General features: G+C 30.2%; 2 protein-coding genes across 3 annotated transcripts; both read right to left on the bottom strand.

The window, feature by feature from the left end:
* Positions 1 to 3,838: 3,838 nt before the first annotated feature.
* LOC109817402 (aspartic proteinase A1) lies at positions 3,839 to 14,962 on the bottom strand. 2 transcript variants are annotated; one of them, XM_029275221.2, is made up of 14 exons: positions 14,689 to 14,962; positions 9,480 to 9,808; positions 9,304 to 9,364; positions 8,893 to 8,987; positions 8,691 to 8,803; positions 8,368 to 8,536; positions 8,230 to 8,269; positions 8,000 to 8,064; positions 7,688 to 7,801; positions 7,435 to 7,499; positions 7,179 to 7,335; positions 6,968 to 7,087; positions 6,617 to 6,705; positions 3,839 to 6,272 (listed from the first exon to the last, which is right to left on the bottom strand). In XM_029275221.2, exons 1-14 carry the CDS (start codon positions 14,795 to 14,797, stop codon positions 6,188 to 6,190), a joined length of 1,611 nt encoding a protein of 536 aa, XP_029131054.1. In that variant the 5' UTR covers positions 14,798 to 14,962; the 3' UTR covers positions 3,839 to 6,187. The 2 variants fall into 2 exon arrangements, with proteins under 2 accessions (XP_029131054.1, XP_020238228.1); XM_020382639.3 differs by lacking the exon at positions 14,689 to 14,962 and adding an exon at positions 10,005 to 10,087.
* Positions 14,963 to 15,139: 177 nt separating this feature from the next.
* Positions 15,140 to 18,314, bottom strand: LOC109817400 (putative WRKY transcription factor 31). Its single transcript, XM_020382635.3, has 5 exons — positions 17,766 to 18,314; positions 17,486 to 17,584; positions 16,794 to 17,375; positions 16,589 to 16,702; positions 15,140 to 16,025 (listed from the first exon to the last, which is right to left on the bottom strand). Exons 1-5 carry the CDS (start codon positions 18,183 to 18,185, stop codon positions 15,354 to 15,356), a joined length of 1,887 nt encoding a protein of 628 aa, XP_020238224.1. The 5' UTR covers positions 18,186 to 18,314; the 3' UTR covers positions 15,140 to 15,353.
* Positions 18,315 to 18,633: the final 319 nt, after the last annotated feature.

Below are 18,633 nucleotides of genomic sequence, written 5' to 3' on the forward strand. Positions count from 1 at the left end.
AAAAACTGATTAAGAAGATTCAATAAAAAATGAATTTAAAGTTATATTTCACTTTAAAAAGAAAAACAAAGAATAAAAAATAAATGGAAACTTATAGCCTCTCTAATTATACCTGATACAAAATTTTAATATTTTATCACCAATTTAATATAAATATAATACTAACAAAATAAAATTATTCATATTTACTTAAATAGGCTGACTTGTTAGATATAAAAGAAATTTTAAATATTTTAATGTTTAATTTTAAATTAAATAATATAAAAGTCCTAACTTAAATTATTTCAAGCCTAAGTAATAAAGGCCGGGTCATATACACCTCCTTAATTAATTTTAGTCAACTTGAGTAAACTAATTTAAATTGATGATTTATACAAATAATCATTCATTTTAAATTAAATCACTTTTATGGGAGTAAACTAATTTAAATTAATGTTTTGATACAAATAATCATTCATTTTAAACTAAATCACTTTCATGGGATTACTAATTAGTTGTGAATAAAATCACTTGATTTTTTTTAAAATATTAATTGCTATTAAACTTTTTATAAGAGCTGTATATTTACAATCTATTGTTGTTATAGAAAAGTTTAATAACTTTACATTATATATATATATATATAAACATGATCCAATAATATCTTCGCATTTAATTATTTTAAAAAAAGTGTTACTCTTACATATGAAATGAGAAAATTTTATTCTTATTTATTTACAAATTAATATGCTTATGATTTTTTTAATTGAAAAAGTTTTTTTTTTCTTCTATCAAAAATGAGAAATCTTTTATTTCCATGTGACTTTTCTTTTTCCAAGAATGTTAATTTTTTTTACCAAATTCACCGAAAAGAGAAAAACTCTCTCCAAATAAAAGACCCTATTAAAAGAATTTATTTTCACCAAAATCACATTACACAAGTCTAACCGGCAAAAAAGAAAAGAAAAGAAAAATTAGAATATAGAAAATAAAAGAATAATGACATTGTTTTGATTTGAAGTTTAAACAACGTTGCTTTGTTTGTGAGACTCAAGAAAAGGCCAAAAAGAAGAAGATGAAAAAGAAAGTATGCTACTTTAGTGTCCTCCAATGATGGACTTGGTTAGGCAACAAATAAAAATGTGTAGTAGAAGAATCGAATAGAATGACACTTCATGTGTTTGCTTTGACGTTAGGTTATGCTATGCTATGCTATGGTGGTGCCAAGTGCTCTCTCTTATTAAACAACATCCAAACCAAAACAAAATAAATTAATTTATCCTTTTGTTTTGGCCCTTTCTCAATGGCCATGGACCTTCTTTCTCTCTCTTTCTCACAAAGTAAAGTCCAATCATTCAAATGACTACCAATGTATCACCTTTGCTCTGCCGTCATTGCTTTCTCTCTATTCCTTTTTAAATACAAAAAGAAAAAGTATGTTTGGATAATTTATTTAAAAGAGAACAAATATAAATAAATTTATTTCTTTACAAGTTAAAATTAATTAATGTATGAGTTAATTTGGAGAATTTCTTTTTTACATTATAGTTTATGAAAAAAAAACTTTTTTTTTGTTTTTTTCTTCACTATGAGAAATGATGGTAACATGCAAAAAAAAATGATATTGTAAACACAATATATGTATATGTATAAATCTATTTAACATATATTCAAACGAAATTTTAGTGTTGATTCGAACGAGATTCAACATCATATATTATATGTTATTATAGTTTTTACATTTTTCTAACAAGAGTAATGTTACATGGATAACAAAATTTGTACAACCTGAACAATATCACTTTTGTATCTATTTTTCTATATCACTTCATTTATTATGAAGAGAGATATTATTAAAGGTAGAGAGATAGACATAAAAGTGTTGTTGCACAAGTTGTTATACAATTTTTGTTATACGTATAATATTACTCTTTTAACAATTATGATACTATAATTATAGGTAAAAGTAATTTTTGATGACAAATATTGTGTTATTATAAGATGTATGTCACTACAAAACAATATATTTTTTGTAGTGTTTTTATAAGTATTTTTTTAAGACATTTATCTAAACAAACCCAAAATGATAAAGTCCATTTGGATAAACTTTTCTATTGACATTTCAAGGAGAGAAAAATAAGAAGGAAAAATAAAACATACTTTTTTATAAGTTAAAACTAACTTTGCATAAGTTATAAAATAAGCTTTTAGATAAGTTAATATAAGAAAACTTCTATAAATTAACTTTTGTTTTTTTTAATAAATTTTTTCTCCCTATTTTTTTTTCTCTTAGAAAGATTTATGGAAAAGTTTATTTAAACTACCCTAAATGAAGCTTAGCAAACTAGGTAGCACCTCAAACATCTTGTCACTTGCTACAAGTATGTTAGCACGTCACTCTTCTCTCATGAGGACTATGAAAATCCTAGAGTCAATGAATTAGTTTTGTTATAAGAACATGAAATGAAATGAATTACTGCTTTGAAGAATTCAAATTTAGAAATTAATTTTAGTTTTTCTTTAGAAAATGATATTGATGCTATACTCAAGAAAAATGTGAGAATGTGAGTGACAAGTCAAAGAATTGATTGTCACAAGTTGTCTTATAAATTTAGATTGAGTTCTTTGCCCAAAAATCAAGAAAAACTCTCACAAAAGGAGAAAACTCAAATTTCATTCCAATTCAACTTACTTCAAAACTACAACATAATCTTTATTTATATTTAAGCTTCCCTATAGTCCTACTAAAAAGTAAATTTTCACAGACATTTTCATTATGCATTAAATTCTCACCAGTATTAAGTTCCCATTAACCATCACAATGGCTTAGGAAACACTAAAATCTATCCTAGAAAAGCTGAAAAGTCACCGAAACTAATTTAAACACAATAAGAAAAAAACAATTACATTTAAAACAAGATAATGAACTTTATTCATTTCACCAAAGAAAAAAACTAGTTACTCCATACACTCTAGTTCATGAATGTTAAAGGTCTTGTTAATTTGGATTTTTCATGTTGACTTCATGTTGGAATCAAATCTTTATCAACTTGTAGAAAAATTACCCATTTTGGTGCAGTCTTTATTCCATTTTAGTCGTATTTTTCTTTTGTCTCCTTAATTAAGTTTTGCAAAACTTGCTTCATCATTTTAGTTTTAAATATTGTCATAGGAACTCTAATGCCATACGAAGAACTTTTGAGTTAATTGGTTGGATCAATATCATTTTGTATACTTAAAAGAAAAGGAATAATTTTATTTAGTTTTTATAATATTTTTAGTAAAATTACTTAAAATTGTAATAATTGAATACTTTATTTCAGAAAGAAAAATTAATAAATAGTTCAAGTTTTAGTGCTTTTATAAAAAAATAAAAATAAAGAGTGATTACTCTCTAGTAATCAATTATAGTAGGACATTCAGTTACTTATACATGTTTTATTTATTCGTTTTCTCTCTCAATAACATGGTATAGTCATGTTATTACTATTTAGCTGGAGAGGGCCCAAGTTAAATCTTAATCACATGAAGGTTACATACATTAATTTGATAAATTAATTTTTATTAAATATTTTAAATTTAAAATTGATCAATTATAATATTGTTAAAAATGATTTTTTGTTACTATTGATCATTTCTTTCAAGGAACACTCTCTTTACCTCCCTCAAGCGTCACTTTTGTTCTGTACTTCCTCTTCATTTACTTTTCATTCTCTATTCTTTATGAGCTTTTGCTTTTATTTTTTGTAGTCTGCAGAGGCAAGAAATGGTGTACTTTACCCTTAAAGGCATGGATGTTTAAGTTGTTGGGAAAAGAAGCAGCCTTCAAACAGCGACAGCGGAAGCATACACACAAAAATAGAGAAACAAAAACAAACTCATTTTATTTCTCTCTACTTACAATTTTTACAAGGACAAAATTGCAAACCCTCTCACTCACAAGTTTTCTGGAAAAACTTGGAAACCTTCATACACAAGTTTTCTGGAAAAACTTGAAAACCCTCTCATGACACACAACTACCCAAGTCCCCAATACACCCATTGGAACCTATGTTGTTGTGGTGAGTAGACACTAACTATCACCTCTTATTTATAGTAGTAGTCTACCACTCCCTTCTTCAAACTACATGATGTGGGACTTTGGAGGATACCCACACACTTTGGGCACAACATTCCTCCCTTCAAGACTCTCCAATGTGGGACTTTGGAGGATACCCACTCTTTGGGCACAACATTCCTCCCTTCATCCAAAGTCTCACATTAACCCATCATCATTCACAAGTTTTCTGGCAAAGCTTGGAAACCCTCCTTCACAAGTTTTCCTGGCGAAACTTGAAAACCCTTTCCCACAAGTTTTCTGGCAAAACTTGGAAACCCATTCTCACAAGTTTTTCTGGCAAAACTTGGAAACCCTCTCTTCACAAGTTTTTCTGGCAAAACTTGAAAACCCTTCTTCACAAGTTTTTCTGGCGAAACTTGAAAACCCCTTCCCACAAGTTTTCTGGCGAAACTTGGAAACCCATCTCTTCATATGAACTCCTCGGTACACTGCTTCTCTTCCTCCCTGGTACACTGCTCCACCATCGAGCTAGTCACCCGATCAAACCATCAGCTCTGATACCACTGTTGGGAAAAGAAGCAGCCTTCAAACAGCGACAGCGGAAGCATACACACAAAAATAGAGAAACAAAAACAAACTCATTTTATTTCTCTCTACTTACAATTTTTACAAGGACAAAATTGCAAACCCTCTCACTCACAAGTTTTCTGGAAAAACTTGGAAACCTTCATACACAAGTTTTCTGGAAAAACTTGAAAACCCTCTCATGACACACAACTACCCAAGTCCCCAATACACCCATTGGAACCTATGTTGTTGTGGTGAGTAGACACTAACTATCACCTCTTATTTTTAGTAGTAGTCTACCACTCCCTTCTTCAAACTTCATGATGTGGGACTTTGGAGGATACCCACACACTTTGGGCACAACATTCCTCCCTTCAAAACTACCCAATGTGGGACTTTGGAGGATACTCACACACTTTGGGCACAACATTCCTCCCTTCATCCAAAGTCTCACATTAACCCATCATCATTCACAAGTTTTCTGGCAAAGCTTGGAAACCCTCCTTCACAAGTTTTCTTGATAAGTTACACACATCATTTTTATTTCTGGCATTAACTCGTTTAATAGATATGGGCTCAAGCTCAACTAATCAAAATTGAGTCTCTCAAACATTTGTGTAAACAAGTGGTTTAAGAACTACTAAGGTCAGTATACTAACAAAAGTTAGAGTAAACTATACAAAATTTTAGACTTAAATTTTGGTGTTGTAATTATAATTTTGATGAATAAAAAAATAATTTATAATTTTTTTATTTATAAAAATAATATTATACAAGCAAAACATATCTTAATTAAGTGCAATATAAATTAATGTGCGAGAGTCTATAATTACTCTTATTGTGCTAGCTATTCCGCACATCTCAACTATTTTCTTTGGTAAGACATGTATTTATTTTCCCAATAATTTAACATCTTTTTGGATCCAACATAGAAAATTATCCTAATCACCCATAAGTTATTTGATCTCCAAACATGATCAGTTGATTATATTCAGAATTATTTGGATCAATTTAGTGATGCGAGCAAGTCTAGATAATATTCATAGAGTTTTATGTTCAAATTATATTGCCATTATTATAATTTTTATGAATAAATAAAAAGCCAATTATATTCGATCTCTGGTTACATGTTTTCTCTACGTTTTCAAAAGTTTAATGAATTTTGCGCATTCAACCAAATATCGTTGTTCTTGAGCCTCGTAAAATATTCGGTCACTTAGTGTGACAAAATGAAAAATCTCCACGAAAAAAAATAAACTATGAGGCATGAGAAGCATTATTTGTTGTCCAAGTTTAATTATTAACTTGATTATATTCAAGTTGCAATTTGTGTTAATGTTACTGCTAATTTATATATGACAATAGTATCACAGAAGAGTATTTACATACATTTATCACAAGCTTAGAGTTTGTTATAGTAGTGTCTGGATAAGGCACAATGATTGGACAAGACAGTATTGTACGATATATATTACCTCAACTTTCTTACTAATCATATTCCAGGGAAATAAATTAGCAGTAGTTTCTTCCCAAGCAAGCAATTAAATTAAAATACATATTATCAACTTTGTTAGCAGTGTCTTACGCTGATTCAGCAAATCCAACTTTCATATTGCCATAATCGAATACTGTATGATAGCGACCCATGAAAATGTCTCCCAAAATCCTGTATTTCAGAAGAAACATTCATGAAGTGTAAGGTTAATATATGCATAATATTTCTAAAATTTGAAGAAAACATGGTATATTCCATAAGGACCTTTTTTTTCTTCTCAAAACTACTACAAAAAATTTGGCCCTTTTCAGTGTGTGTGAAACATGTATACTAATTAGAGACATCCATGTTTTTGGTGTTCCTTCAATGAATGTTTTGAGATTAAATGACGAGATTCTTCAAATTGTTATTAAGAGGACAAACTAATTGAGGGAGGGAAAAATGAAACAAATGATTATATCAAAGTAGCTACTAGCTAGAAGATATTACAAGGAGAACAAAGAGAGGATACATACCATAAAGGTCCACGAGGAGGAGCAATGTCTAAAGCTATAAATCCGCTAATACATTGTGCTGTGGCTCCTTTTCCCACTTTAAGAATATACTGATTCATGTAACAAGCTTTCATTAAACAAAAAATTGTGCTAAATAAGTGAGGCTTACAACTAGAAGATCGGACAAGCCAGAGAAAACTTGAATTTTGAGGGTGAGATTTTGGGAGGCTAAGGAGATTATTTCTTAAAAAATACAACATGCCTTTTTAGCAAGCTACTTGCATCTTGATAAAACTAATTGAGATACTAAGGGGAACCAAGAAAGAAATTTTGAATTAGATGTCAAATGCTACACATTGGAAATGATTATACCTCCTCTGGGGAAAGATCAAACACTTTGCCCCCTATGGTGAATGAAACATTAGGCAGTTCAGATAAAGTACTGCATTCAACAACTGATTCTCCATTTGGACTCGGAAGCCGATCACAGAGCTGTAAATGCAATAGAGATTACAAAGTATGGATTCTTGATAAAACAAAATATTTTTATTTTCCAGAAACATGAATATGGAGAATGTTTTACCTCATTGGCATAATCTAAGATCTGATCTTCTGTCTCATTTAATCTTAGCTGATTTTTTATCCATACCACAGCCATCTCACAAGCTGTGCATCCAGCATCTTTCCAACTATAAGATGTCTTCTCTATGTTTTCGTCAACCACACTTTGGATGCCCATACTAAAATTATAGGAGAATTTGTGACTATTTCCCTTTAATGAAACGCAATTGATCGTCTAAATACATTCATCAGAACACAATAGGTTGATCAGATCATACCTTAAACCTTGTGTGCCATCAAAAGTACATAAACCAATTTGAGAGCAAATTTGTTGTGGCAAGGCCTATGAAATAATAGGAAATTCAGAAGTTGATTAAAAGAGGGAAATATATGGGTGGAACACATGAATGTAGGATTTTTAAGTCTCGTGATATGTATTAATCATTAGAGATAAGAAATGTATCAAAAAAATAATTAGAGACAAGAAAGTAAACCGTAAACTGGAAAATAAACGCATATTAATAATAATACCTCATTTATCAGCTTATCCAGTATGGTTTTTCCATATTGAGCAACCACTGCCTTGCATTCTTGGCTCACAGCACCAGCAGCTCCAATTGCATGATTGATTTGAGCGATGACAGCCTAAACAAACAATAGTTTAACGTTGAATCAATTTCATCACATTACACACTAGTGGCTAATATATATATATATATATATAGCAATTGATGTATTGATCAGAAACTGATCAATGAGATAACTATTTATTTCAACAAAATACTATTATAGTATGTTGTTGAAATAAATAATTATCACATTAAAAGGAATTCCTTTTCATACCGTTGGGCCAGCTAATAAAGAGGTTCCAGAATCAACAATTGCAGAGCACTTGGTAGCACAAAATCCTGAAAAATGATAGTATGGATCTTATAAGATTTATCAATAATTTAGGCTAAACTAGTATAAATGAATAGTTTCCATTCTCAATGAAAAACTATAGTATAATTGAAATGTCCCCATTTCGAGAATATTATCAACTATGTATGTTCATGTCATGCAATCATGGATACCAGTTGTTTTGTCATCAATTAGTACGTCTCCCATTTCAATCTACATTTGAAAGGAAAAATAGTTAGGGATAGAATAAAAACAATGAGTTGTAATAACATGCTATTGCAAAATATTATTAAAGTTTCATCATGGATTACCTGCCAATAGCCTTTATGAGTAATTGGAACATATGTGTGCTCACCCTTGTAATGATCAGAATCAACTCCACCAAATACAATCTCACCGCCTTGTTCCTCATCAGTATTGCGGTTTAACCAGAATGAAAAAACTGGTTGTGATATAAGCTGCTGATTGAGCATATTGTACCTATTACAAGCATCAATCACAAATAAAGCAAAATTTTCAATTTTGAGAGAAATAGATGAAAATATGATAAGTGTTGCAACTGAGTTGTTAATATGATACTTGAAAATTTCATTCAAATTCTCCATTACATAACTACAAGCATCCATAAACTTACCAGATAGGAGCAACATTGCCGACAGATATCTCTTGAAATCCTAGCCCTAAAATGCCATCAAATTTGGCTGCCAAAAATGTGATGCTAGGCTCTCTAGTTGCCTCAATAAAATCCTAAAGCCAAATAGATTGTTAAATAAAGACAGACACATAGAACAATATTGGATTAAAGAATAAAAAAGTGCCTAGTTAGCAAAATTTACCTGTTCATAAACAACCAAATCTCCAACCTTGACATGATCCTGGCTAAAGAAACCTGAAATTTGCCCAGTTCCATAATGGATCTCAGCTGATGATCCTGCATAAAAAAATCAAAGGAAGAAATATTTCAAAACATCATACGGACACGTGAAGTAAGCAAAACAATAAACTGGTCTAAGAATTTGTTGAGCTTGTCAAACATGATTATTACTATTAATGAAGCCTGAACTAAGCACATTTGAGAAGACCATAAATTAAAATTTGGTAATCCATTAGATAGCCTTCAACTTCTATTTAGTACTTACATATAATTAACAAAGGTGATGCGAGAAAAAAGCACAAGGTTAATTTTGAAGTGGAAATCTCAGAGAAGAAAGTTCCATGGACCAACAACCAAGAATGAGAGATTGTACCATTTTTATTGTAAGTGCTAGATTGGCTTGACTTGTATCTTGAGTGCAAATAGCAAGCAACCTGCACACAACATGGAATCACAATTTTACTTCTTTCCACCCTACTGAATAAAAAACTAAATTTTGTGGAAAGCTTTCACCAAATATAAACAACGAGAGAAATTATGAAGACTTACTGAAAAGTAACACTTAGCGGAAGGCACCCAAAGATTGGAACTTCCAGTGTCAAATATGACAGTAAATTTTTGAGGAGGAGTACCAATACCAATCTCACCAAAATATTGAGCATTCATGTAGTTCTTTAGCTGAATATCACTTGTGTCATCAGAATTTTCATAGCCACCAAGAGGCCTAACATCTCTCAATGTTGCTCCTTCCTTTGAATCAATTTTGTTCCTTTTCAATCCAACTCTAATTATCCCATTAGAAGGTCCCGAGAGAACCATAGGGTGGAGAAGTAACAAGAGAAGCGCAACCAAACTATATTTGGAACTCATTTTGTGTACTGTGAAAATGCATGCAATAGTCAGATAATAAACAAAAATATTCTCACATACTTAGCTGAACATAATGTATTTCAAGTTTCCATTTTTCCAAAATTTTGGAGCTTAAAAACCACTTTAATGGACGTAATGCTTAGGTGATACAATAATTAGAATAAAATGAAAGAAAGAAGCGAAGAAGAAGTTGGGTGACTCAGCTGAGCGGCGAGAGTAATCTGGAAAGTAATGTGAGATTCATAAATACAAGTACAACTACTAAATACGTTTCTTCCCACTATCAACTGCCATTCAAATTCTCATGTGGAATTACAGGCCCAGCTACCATTCAGTCATCATTTGGGCTTTTCCTTTTACCCAACTTAAGCCCAAATCTTGGCCGTAACTGAAACTGGGCCCTCCATGTCTCATGTACAGCAGCAGCAGAGAATTATAATGTATGGTGATGATTACACGGAATTTGGTAGAGGCAGAGCAATATGAGTCATAGTGAAGTTGATGAATCATATTCATAGCCTAGTGGCTTCTACTTACTTCACCTTTCACATTGCCAGTGAAGGCATGCAAAAAACATAAATCATGAACCCCACAACCTTTCAGTTACAAACAACGCTTCAAAAGCACTGGAAATAGGAAATACTTATCAATGCATGTTCAAAATTACAATAAACGTGATACAAAGCCAAAACCAAATAATATGAGACATTTTTTTATAGGAAAAATAATGACACTTTGTGCACCTGAAATAACAATAAAAACATTCCAACATAATTAAATTACATAACTTTTAATCAAAGGATGATGAATTATATATGGAGCTTTGCCCCTATCCACCATCATGGCAACTGCATGAAGCGCCACTTTTCTAATTCCACGCTACTAATTTGAACGGAAATTTATAGTATTAACAGAGAAGATGCATTGACAAGAGAAGAGTGAGGAGTAGTAAGGTTGGGGAGAAACCAAAGAGAGTATATTAACAACCTAAAATAGATTCTACTACTATGGACCTATTTGGATAAGTTTCTCTAAAATCATTTATAAGAGAGAAAAATATGAAAAAAAATCAAAATAAACTTCTTTATAAATTAAAACTAACTTATACATAAGTTAAAAATAAAATTTAAGAGAAATTAATAGAAGGAAACTTCTACAAAATAGTATATTCATAAGTTAATTTTAACTTATGAAAAAATTTATTTTATTTTTCTTTCTATTTTACTTTATTAAAAATGTTTCTAAAGAAATTTATTCAAATAAACCGTAAACCTTAAGAATGTTTTGAGGTATTAATAATTTTCATTAAAATATTTATGTATTTACTTTTGTTTCGTTATATCATTATCAATAATTTTATTTTATTTCTTTTTCTTATCATTTATCTTTATCTAGTGTGCATAAATCGTAAATTTTTGTTGTATATATAAATAACATTACTTATATTAAACAAAAGAAAAAATGCATGGCCCATCACATACCTGTTAATTTGGAAGGGCTGAAAAGAAGAAAAATGGCAAATAAAATAAAATGATCATCTGAAAAAACTCTAACAGTTATTTAAGTTGAAAACATTCAAAAGTATAATCTATCATTTCAAACTTACAAATTTTGTTATGTATTCCTAAGTTTTTCTTGTTGCTGTGAGGGATCATCTATGAAGCACAAGACCATCATATTCATAGTTATTGAATACCCATATTTGACTCGATGGATAGACGATACACAATGATTATATTATATTTAGATCTGACGATTTAGATTTTATTATCGATAAAACACTCTAAAAGAAACACATTTTTAATATTAATAAAGCACACTTACATACAATATTTTTTTTTATTTAACGATTCCGATTTATATGATTGCGTACGTAACCGGAATTTCGGTACCTAATTGGACCAATTCCATTGCTAAAAGTTTGAGGCTTGATTATATTCCATATTTATTTTGTAAGTCAAACTATACATTTAAATATGTTGTATTTGATTCCTCTTCGTTTCATTTTGTTCTGACAATAATTTAAACGATCTTAGAAATTTTGTTTTTAAAGAGAGAATCAAATTTACTACTAAAAATTTATTAAACTTACCCCCTTTATTCAAATAACAACATATTAGTCATTGGTGGTAGCCTTGAAACATTGCATGAATGATGTTAATGGAGAAAAAAATACCGATAAGAAAGAGAAATATATTTTTTAAATTTTTTATAAATAATTTAAAAATATCATTTTATTTAATTTTTTATTTTCAAAATTAGTTGATAAAATGATGAGAGATCTACTTATTCTAAGAGTAAGTCTTGTTAAACTTACTTTACTTAATAGTTCATGTTCTACATCAAATTTTAATGATTTAATTATAAAATTAAAAATTTTTAATCTATAAATCAAGTTTACAAATTTTTAAAAAAATTTAAAATTTTTGATATTTTATTTTATTAATTTAAATTAAAATAATGATAAAATATTTTATATATTAATTTGAATATATATATATATATATACACATATATATACATACATACATATATATATATATATATATATATATATATATATATATAACATAAAGTATCGTATGATTTTCAAAATTTTAAAAAAATTGTAGACTACTTAGACATTAAAAACTTTCAATTCAATAGTTATATTATTAAAATTTGATGTAGAATATGAGTTATTAAGTTGAGCAAGTGGATCGCTCCCATGATAAAATATTTAAAATAGAATTTTACTATTTTTTTAAAACCATGTTATTAATACAGATAGAGTATGAGGAACTTGGTTAGCCACCTTTAATGAATGATCTTGCTTAAGAGAACAAAATTCGACACCACTTAGACTAATGATTTGTTAGTCAAATTTGCTGTTTTAACTATCTTATGCAACTTTTTTTTTTTTTTTTAAGAAAATGAAAATACAACACAAATGTGCAACTAGCATTTTACATGTGTAAGGCATTTGATAATTAATTATTTTATATGATTAAGATTTATAATAAATAAATATTTTTATTATATATACCGTGTCATTGTTAAATTTGTTATAAATAAATAATTTTGAACATATAAATTATACTAGTATTTTAGCTTTTGTATTTCACAAACTAAATATTTATTATATATAAATAAATTTATAATAAATTGTATTTACAACTAAAATTATATTTGAATATATAAATTGTATTTAAAATTTGTATAAGTAGATATTTAAACATATAAATTATATTTTAGATTTAAGATAAATAATTTATATTGTAACACAAGATTATTTTTAATTATTTATTATTTATTTTAAAATATTAAAGTTAATTCATAAATAAATATGATAAATAAAAAAATTGAATTAAATAAGAATTTCAAAGAATACCTACAAACACTCTTGTCAAAGAATAATCTCTAAAAATACTTTTATGTAAAACGGTCATTTTTCTTTAATATATAGAAGTTGATTTACTTCATAAATAAATATGAAAAATAAAAAATTAAATTAGATAAAAATTTAAATTTTTTTTAAAAATAATTTTGTCAAAAAATAACTCTTAAAAATATTTTTATGCAAGATATTCATTCATATTTAATATGTAGGAGTTGATAAATAAAAAAAATAAATTAAATAAAAAATTAAAAGAATTTATAAAAATATTCTCGTCAAATAACCCCTTAAAATATTTTTGCGCAATAGTTATTTGTCTTTTATATATAGAAGTTGAAAGTTAATTTAATTCATATGATAAATGAAAAAAATTGAATTAAATAAAAGGTTCATAAAAATATTCCTATTAATAAAATAACTCATAAAAATAATCATTCGTATTTAATTTACAGAAATTAATTTCAAACTTATAATACATAATTTATATTTTGATACAATTCTTTTTTACTATTGTTAATCTTTTTCAAGAAAAATATTGAAACAAATATTATAATGATACATTCAAATAGATAGAGGTTAAAACAATAGTAAATTAAATATAAAAAATGATATAGAAGGGTAATATTTGAATTTTAAAAATAAAAATATATTTTAATATTTGATTACTGCTTGCTAACAAATAGATATTTATTTAATATAAAAAATATAAGAGACATTGTCCCGTGTATATTTGTCATGTGTATATTAGGACTATGAAGTTCACCTCTTCATGAAAGAAGAGTATTTAAATAATAATGAATTTGAGAGAGTAAGAACCGAGAAGAGTGAAATATTTTCAGAGTAGAAAATTATTTTGATTTATGTAGAGAGTAATTATTTGCAAAAGTAAAAAATGAAACTAAATAATATTTACTCAAATTAGGCCTTTAAATTAAAAAAAAAAAAAAACTTGTAATATCTCTATTTTTTTTAATGTATTTTTTTAATTTAGGCTCTAGATTAAATATTTGTTTATAATCTTTATATATTTCTTATATTCTCATATATGGATAAAAATATTAAATTATTATTCCATGTCATCATTTATCATTTATGTGAACCGAGTTTTAATTCCTAACATGAAATCTTTTTTAATCTTTCTTATCATAAGAATTATGGATTAGTAATAAATTCTAATGAGTAGAAATTAAATTCGAATATTACAATAACATGATATAATAATCTAATATAATTATTAAGATATAAAAATATAAAGAACATTATCTTAAGTTGTATGAATTGTAAATGAGTTTTTATTTTGAGACTAAATTGCAAAAATATAAAAAGATGAATAATTTAATTATATTTTTAATTAATTAATTATTTTTAAGAATCATATAAAAATGATGTATTAAACTTTTAAATAATAAGAAAATAAAAGTTAATATCACTTTATTGTATTAATCTAGACATAGAAAAAAGAAGTAAAATGGAGATGGAGAATGAGATCATGCATTTGGTGTATTAAGGTACCTGCCAGGTGGGCTATGAATGGCAAAAGACAACTTGAAGATGTCCCCTTGTCTCTTATCTTTTCCTCATACAATCTTAATTTCTTCTTCACGTGTCTCAGGAATGACATCCTCTTTCAACCACTCTCAGACGGTTTTCTTGACCCCTTTTTGCTTCCCTACGAGCTAGTGCCATTTGGTGCTCGAAACAGCTACTGCCTCCCTTCTTTTATCTTCTTCCTTGTTCTTTTCTCTCAGGGATTGTGCCTCTTCCATAGCCAACAAAAGTACAAAGGCCATCAACATCATTAATAAAAGATACAAGACAATACAACCTTTTTCATTCATTTCCATACCCCTACAAAATTTGGGAAACTAGTCTTCTTTCTTTTGCATGTAAAAATGTAATATTATTTCCAACTTTTTGACATACAACTTTGACCACATTACTAAGACACATACAAAAAAAAAAAAAAAGGAATATCAACTATCCATCTTATAATAATATATCCTGAGTCGAACAAATGTAAAAGACAAAAAAACAGTATTCAGCTCAACTTAAATTAATTTGAGCCCAGTTGACAGGGGAAAAAAATTAAATTAATCTAAAAAATGAAAGGAAAAAAGGAATATGTGAACTATAAACTATAACTAGTTCAATTCCCCGAGAAATTGGAATTGTTGGTTTTATTTGTTGTTGCTCGGTTTAATATTGCCATTGCTGTTGTTGGTCGATGTGGAGCCATTATTATTATTATTAGTACTTGTGTTGTTGTTTGGCTGTGCACCCCCAATAATGGAAGTGATGGCTGCTGCCAAAGCTGCAGTGAAGTTGGGGTCAGCTGCAATGGCAGCAGTGGCAGCACTAACTGTGTCTGCAAGGTGTGGTGGTGGTCGTTGAGATTGATTACTCAATTGGGAAGTGTCTGCAATATCTTGAGACATTTGGAGGCCAGAAAACTTGGATTGGTTATACAGTGCCTGACCAAATATCTGAGGCAGCAATGAGGCTGGTGAATTGGCAAAGTTCTGAGGCACACCGGGGAAGGGGATTTGGAATTGGCTTGGGGGCTTTGGGAACTGTAATGGGTTTGGGGACTGAGTCAAGTCCAATGTAACAGTGGGAAATGGAGCTGATGCTGAGATAGTGGCCATGCTAGATGAGCAAGGAAGGAGTGTTCTTGTGAGGAAGTTTGCATTCATTAGGCCATCAGCACTTGACATTGACCCTGAGAGAAGCATTCTTGCAGCTGAGGAAGTGGTTTGTGCCATTGCCATAGCCGCTGGAGGCAAAGGGTGGTTGTGATTCCCTTCATATGTTGTGATTAGTATTGCTCGGTCTTCAGCACACCTTTGCACCTGATTACACATATGTTTAGTTACAAATATCAAGCAATGCAAACCACTTGCCAACTTTGTCCTAATATTGTTTAAGTGTTGAAAAATGAAAAATGAGCCCTAATTCAATTTTATTGCTTAGTTATAACTTATCACTCTTGTTAAATTTCTCTCAAACTTATCATAATGTTTAGTACAAGAACTTGAGAAGTGCAAATTTTATCCTTTTCTCGAAGGCAATTTTGTTTCGGACATTATCGGTTACAAAATGTGAACACCTCTCTCAATAAAGATTTAAACCTTACTTTAGCAAGCTGTGAGAGACTAGTTCCTTCTAACTTTGGTTGAGATGTGTGTTGTGAGACAATCAAAGTTTCACGTTATTTCAACAAAAGAACGAATATGAGTTTATATTCTCACACAATCTCAAAAGCTTATTTGACAGATAACTAAAAGTAAATTTATAAAAACTTATACTTAAAATAGATAATATCTTACTATTGTAAAAATACATATATGTGTGACTATCCAGCTCAACACAACTTAATTAGCAAGAAATAAGGTTGAGAATGGGCATGACATACCTGTTTTCTCACTGGGCAACCTGCTGCCATGGTACATCTATAGTATGCACGAGGACATGGGTTTCCTTTGGCCATTTTCTGCCCATACTTTCGCCATTGACACCCATCAGTGATCTGAAACAAAAAACAATTTTGTCAAGTAAAAAGAATAAATGAAAGATAGCATAAAAAAATAATTAGGCCTTGGCAAATTGAAAAAACTTACCATGGGTGCCTCTGATCGAGCTCTCACAGAAACTCTAGCCTTCCTCATGGTGGCCTCAGCTTGATCAGCATTTCTTGGAGGACTGAACTTTGGAACATTGTTATTAGCAGGCACCCCTTGATCTGAGGGACTATCCTCTCTCTCAATACCCCTACTAAGTTCCTTCTTGTCTTCAAACACTGGTCCTTCATCACTAGCACTCCCATTCTTCCTACAAGTGCCAAATTCTTTGGATGCCACCTCCATATTATTTGTTGGTGACTTTGACCGATCCTGACTTCTTCCCACGGACGAAGAAAGCGAAGGTTCAGCAGTATCAGCATTCGTAGCCAATCCAAGATCCATGAACTGCCTTGGCACCAAGGCTCCACCATTTCCAATTTGTTTCTCCTCTTCTAGTTTTCCATCAAACACTTGTTTTTGTTGGTGTTCCTCATCCTCCTCCTCGCCCTTCTGCTCCTGCATCAAACTCACCACATGCATCTGCAAGGCATTGTAATTGTTGTTAACCTGATCAAGCATGTTCCTCAGCCGATGATTCTCCACCTTCATTCTCTCAAGCTCAGCTTGAAGAAGAACCATCTGAAAAATAATTAGATGCCATCATGCCACATATTAATCAAACACACGACACGTGGATTGATTTCCAATTATATTGAGAGAAAACAAAAGTTGCATACACATTTATTTACCTCACTCTTGGCTCTTCTGTCTTCTGAATTAGGAGATATCTCATCTTCGACCATGGATTGATCACTGCTGGTGTTGGTGGTAAGAAGATTCAAACCGGTCTATTAAGAGAATCACAGATTCATTAGCACTTATCAAGATCATAAAAAAGTCATAATATACGGTGATTTCATTTCACTAATATAACATGAATGAAAATGCTTTGTTGTGTAGAATAATAATAAACCATGGAAGATAAGACATGTGTTGTAGTAGGATTAAGGGTGAGTGATGATGACTCACGTTTACTTTCAATTCCAAGATAGAAGAAGTGGAGGAATGATCATGTGTGTGATGAAGGTGGTCAAGTGAGGGAGGTGCAGAGGTGGAGGCAGAGGCAAAATTGTTGTTGTTGTTGTTGTTGTTGTTTTCATTGTTGGTCTTGTTAGGAAAGAAATCCATTTCTCCGATGTGGGGCCTTTTCTGATCGGAGGCAAGGTTGACTTGGAAGGGGATGGTGGTGGTGGTGGTGGTGGTGGTGTTGGGAGGGGATGATGGAGACTTGTTTGTGGTAACTGTGTCATCCATGTTGGGACCAAGTTTCCACTTTGGTTGGGGGGTGATGATGTTGTCTTCAGGGAAAGAGTTGAGAACTACTGGCTTGTGGGGGAAGAAGCTCCCAATTGGATCTGAATCAATGGAGAGTCCACCCCCTCTTGCCATCAATTTCAATGAAATGAAGAGAGAGAGAAAGAGATGGAGACTAGGGAGGCAGAGAGAGAGAGATACAAGTCATAGTAAATGATGCAATTGGACTCGGCAATAAAAGAGGGGAGTTGAGCCTTCACAACAAGACCAAAAGTGTCCTTTATATTTCCTTTGAATAATCTTCTATCTACCATTTCATTTCCCTTTTTAATGCAGATACATACATAAATACTATACATTATGCAGTTTATTATGAATCCTCAATCATCAATCAATACTTTTTATATCTTCTTTTCATTTTATAAAATGGAAATGCCATTAATCACACTAACTTTAATTTGCTTGGTCTGAGTTCAGTTCTGACTGGTGCCCGGGTGCAGTTTGCACGTTCTTAATTTTTTAATTTAAAATTAAAATATAACAAAAGGACTCTAAGAGAAAAAATAAATACCGATTCTCATGA

Source organism: Cajanus cajan, chromosome 10 (genome assembly GCF_000230855.2).
Source record: "Cajanus cajan strain Asha chromosome 10, NIPB_CcT2T_4, whole genome shotgun sequence".
Lineage (NCBI taxonomy): Eukaryota > Viridiplantae > Streptophyta > Magnoliopsida > Fabales > Fabaceae > Cajanus > Cajanus cajan.

Bases quoted from the DNA above. Each gene is read 5' to 3' on its own strand.
- LOC109817402 (XM_029275221.2), bottom strand. From the start codon at position 14,797: ATGTCATTCCTGAGACACGTGAAGAAGAAATTAAGATTGTATGAGGAA. The intron at 8,804-8,892 runs GTAAATTTTGCT...ATTTGGCTTTAG, and splicing joins ATTTGGTTGTTTATGAACAG to GATTTTATTGAGGCAACTAG. The intron at 7,802-7,999 runs GTATGAAAAGGA...TTGTTTGTTTAG, and splicing joins CTTTATTAGCTGGCCCAACG to GCTGTCATCGCTCAAATCAA.
- LOC109817400 (XM_020382635.3), bottom strand. From the start codon at position 18,185: ATGGCAAGAGGGGGTGGACTCTCCATTGATTCAGATCCAATTGGGAGC. The intron at 17,376-17,485 runs GTAAATAAATGT...ATTATTTTTCAG, and splicing joins ACAGAAGAGCCAAGAGTGAG to ATGGTTCTTCTTCAAGCTGA. The intron at 16,026-16,588 runs GTATGTCATGCC...ATGTGTAATCAG, and splicing joins GTTGCCCAGTGAGAAAACAG to GTGCAAAGGTGTGCTGAAGA.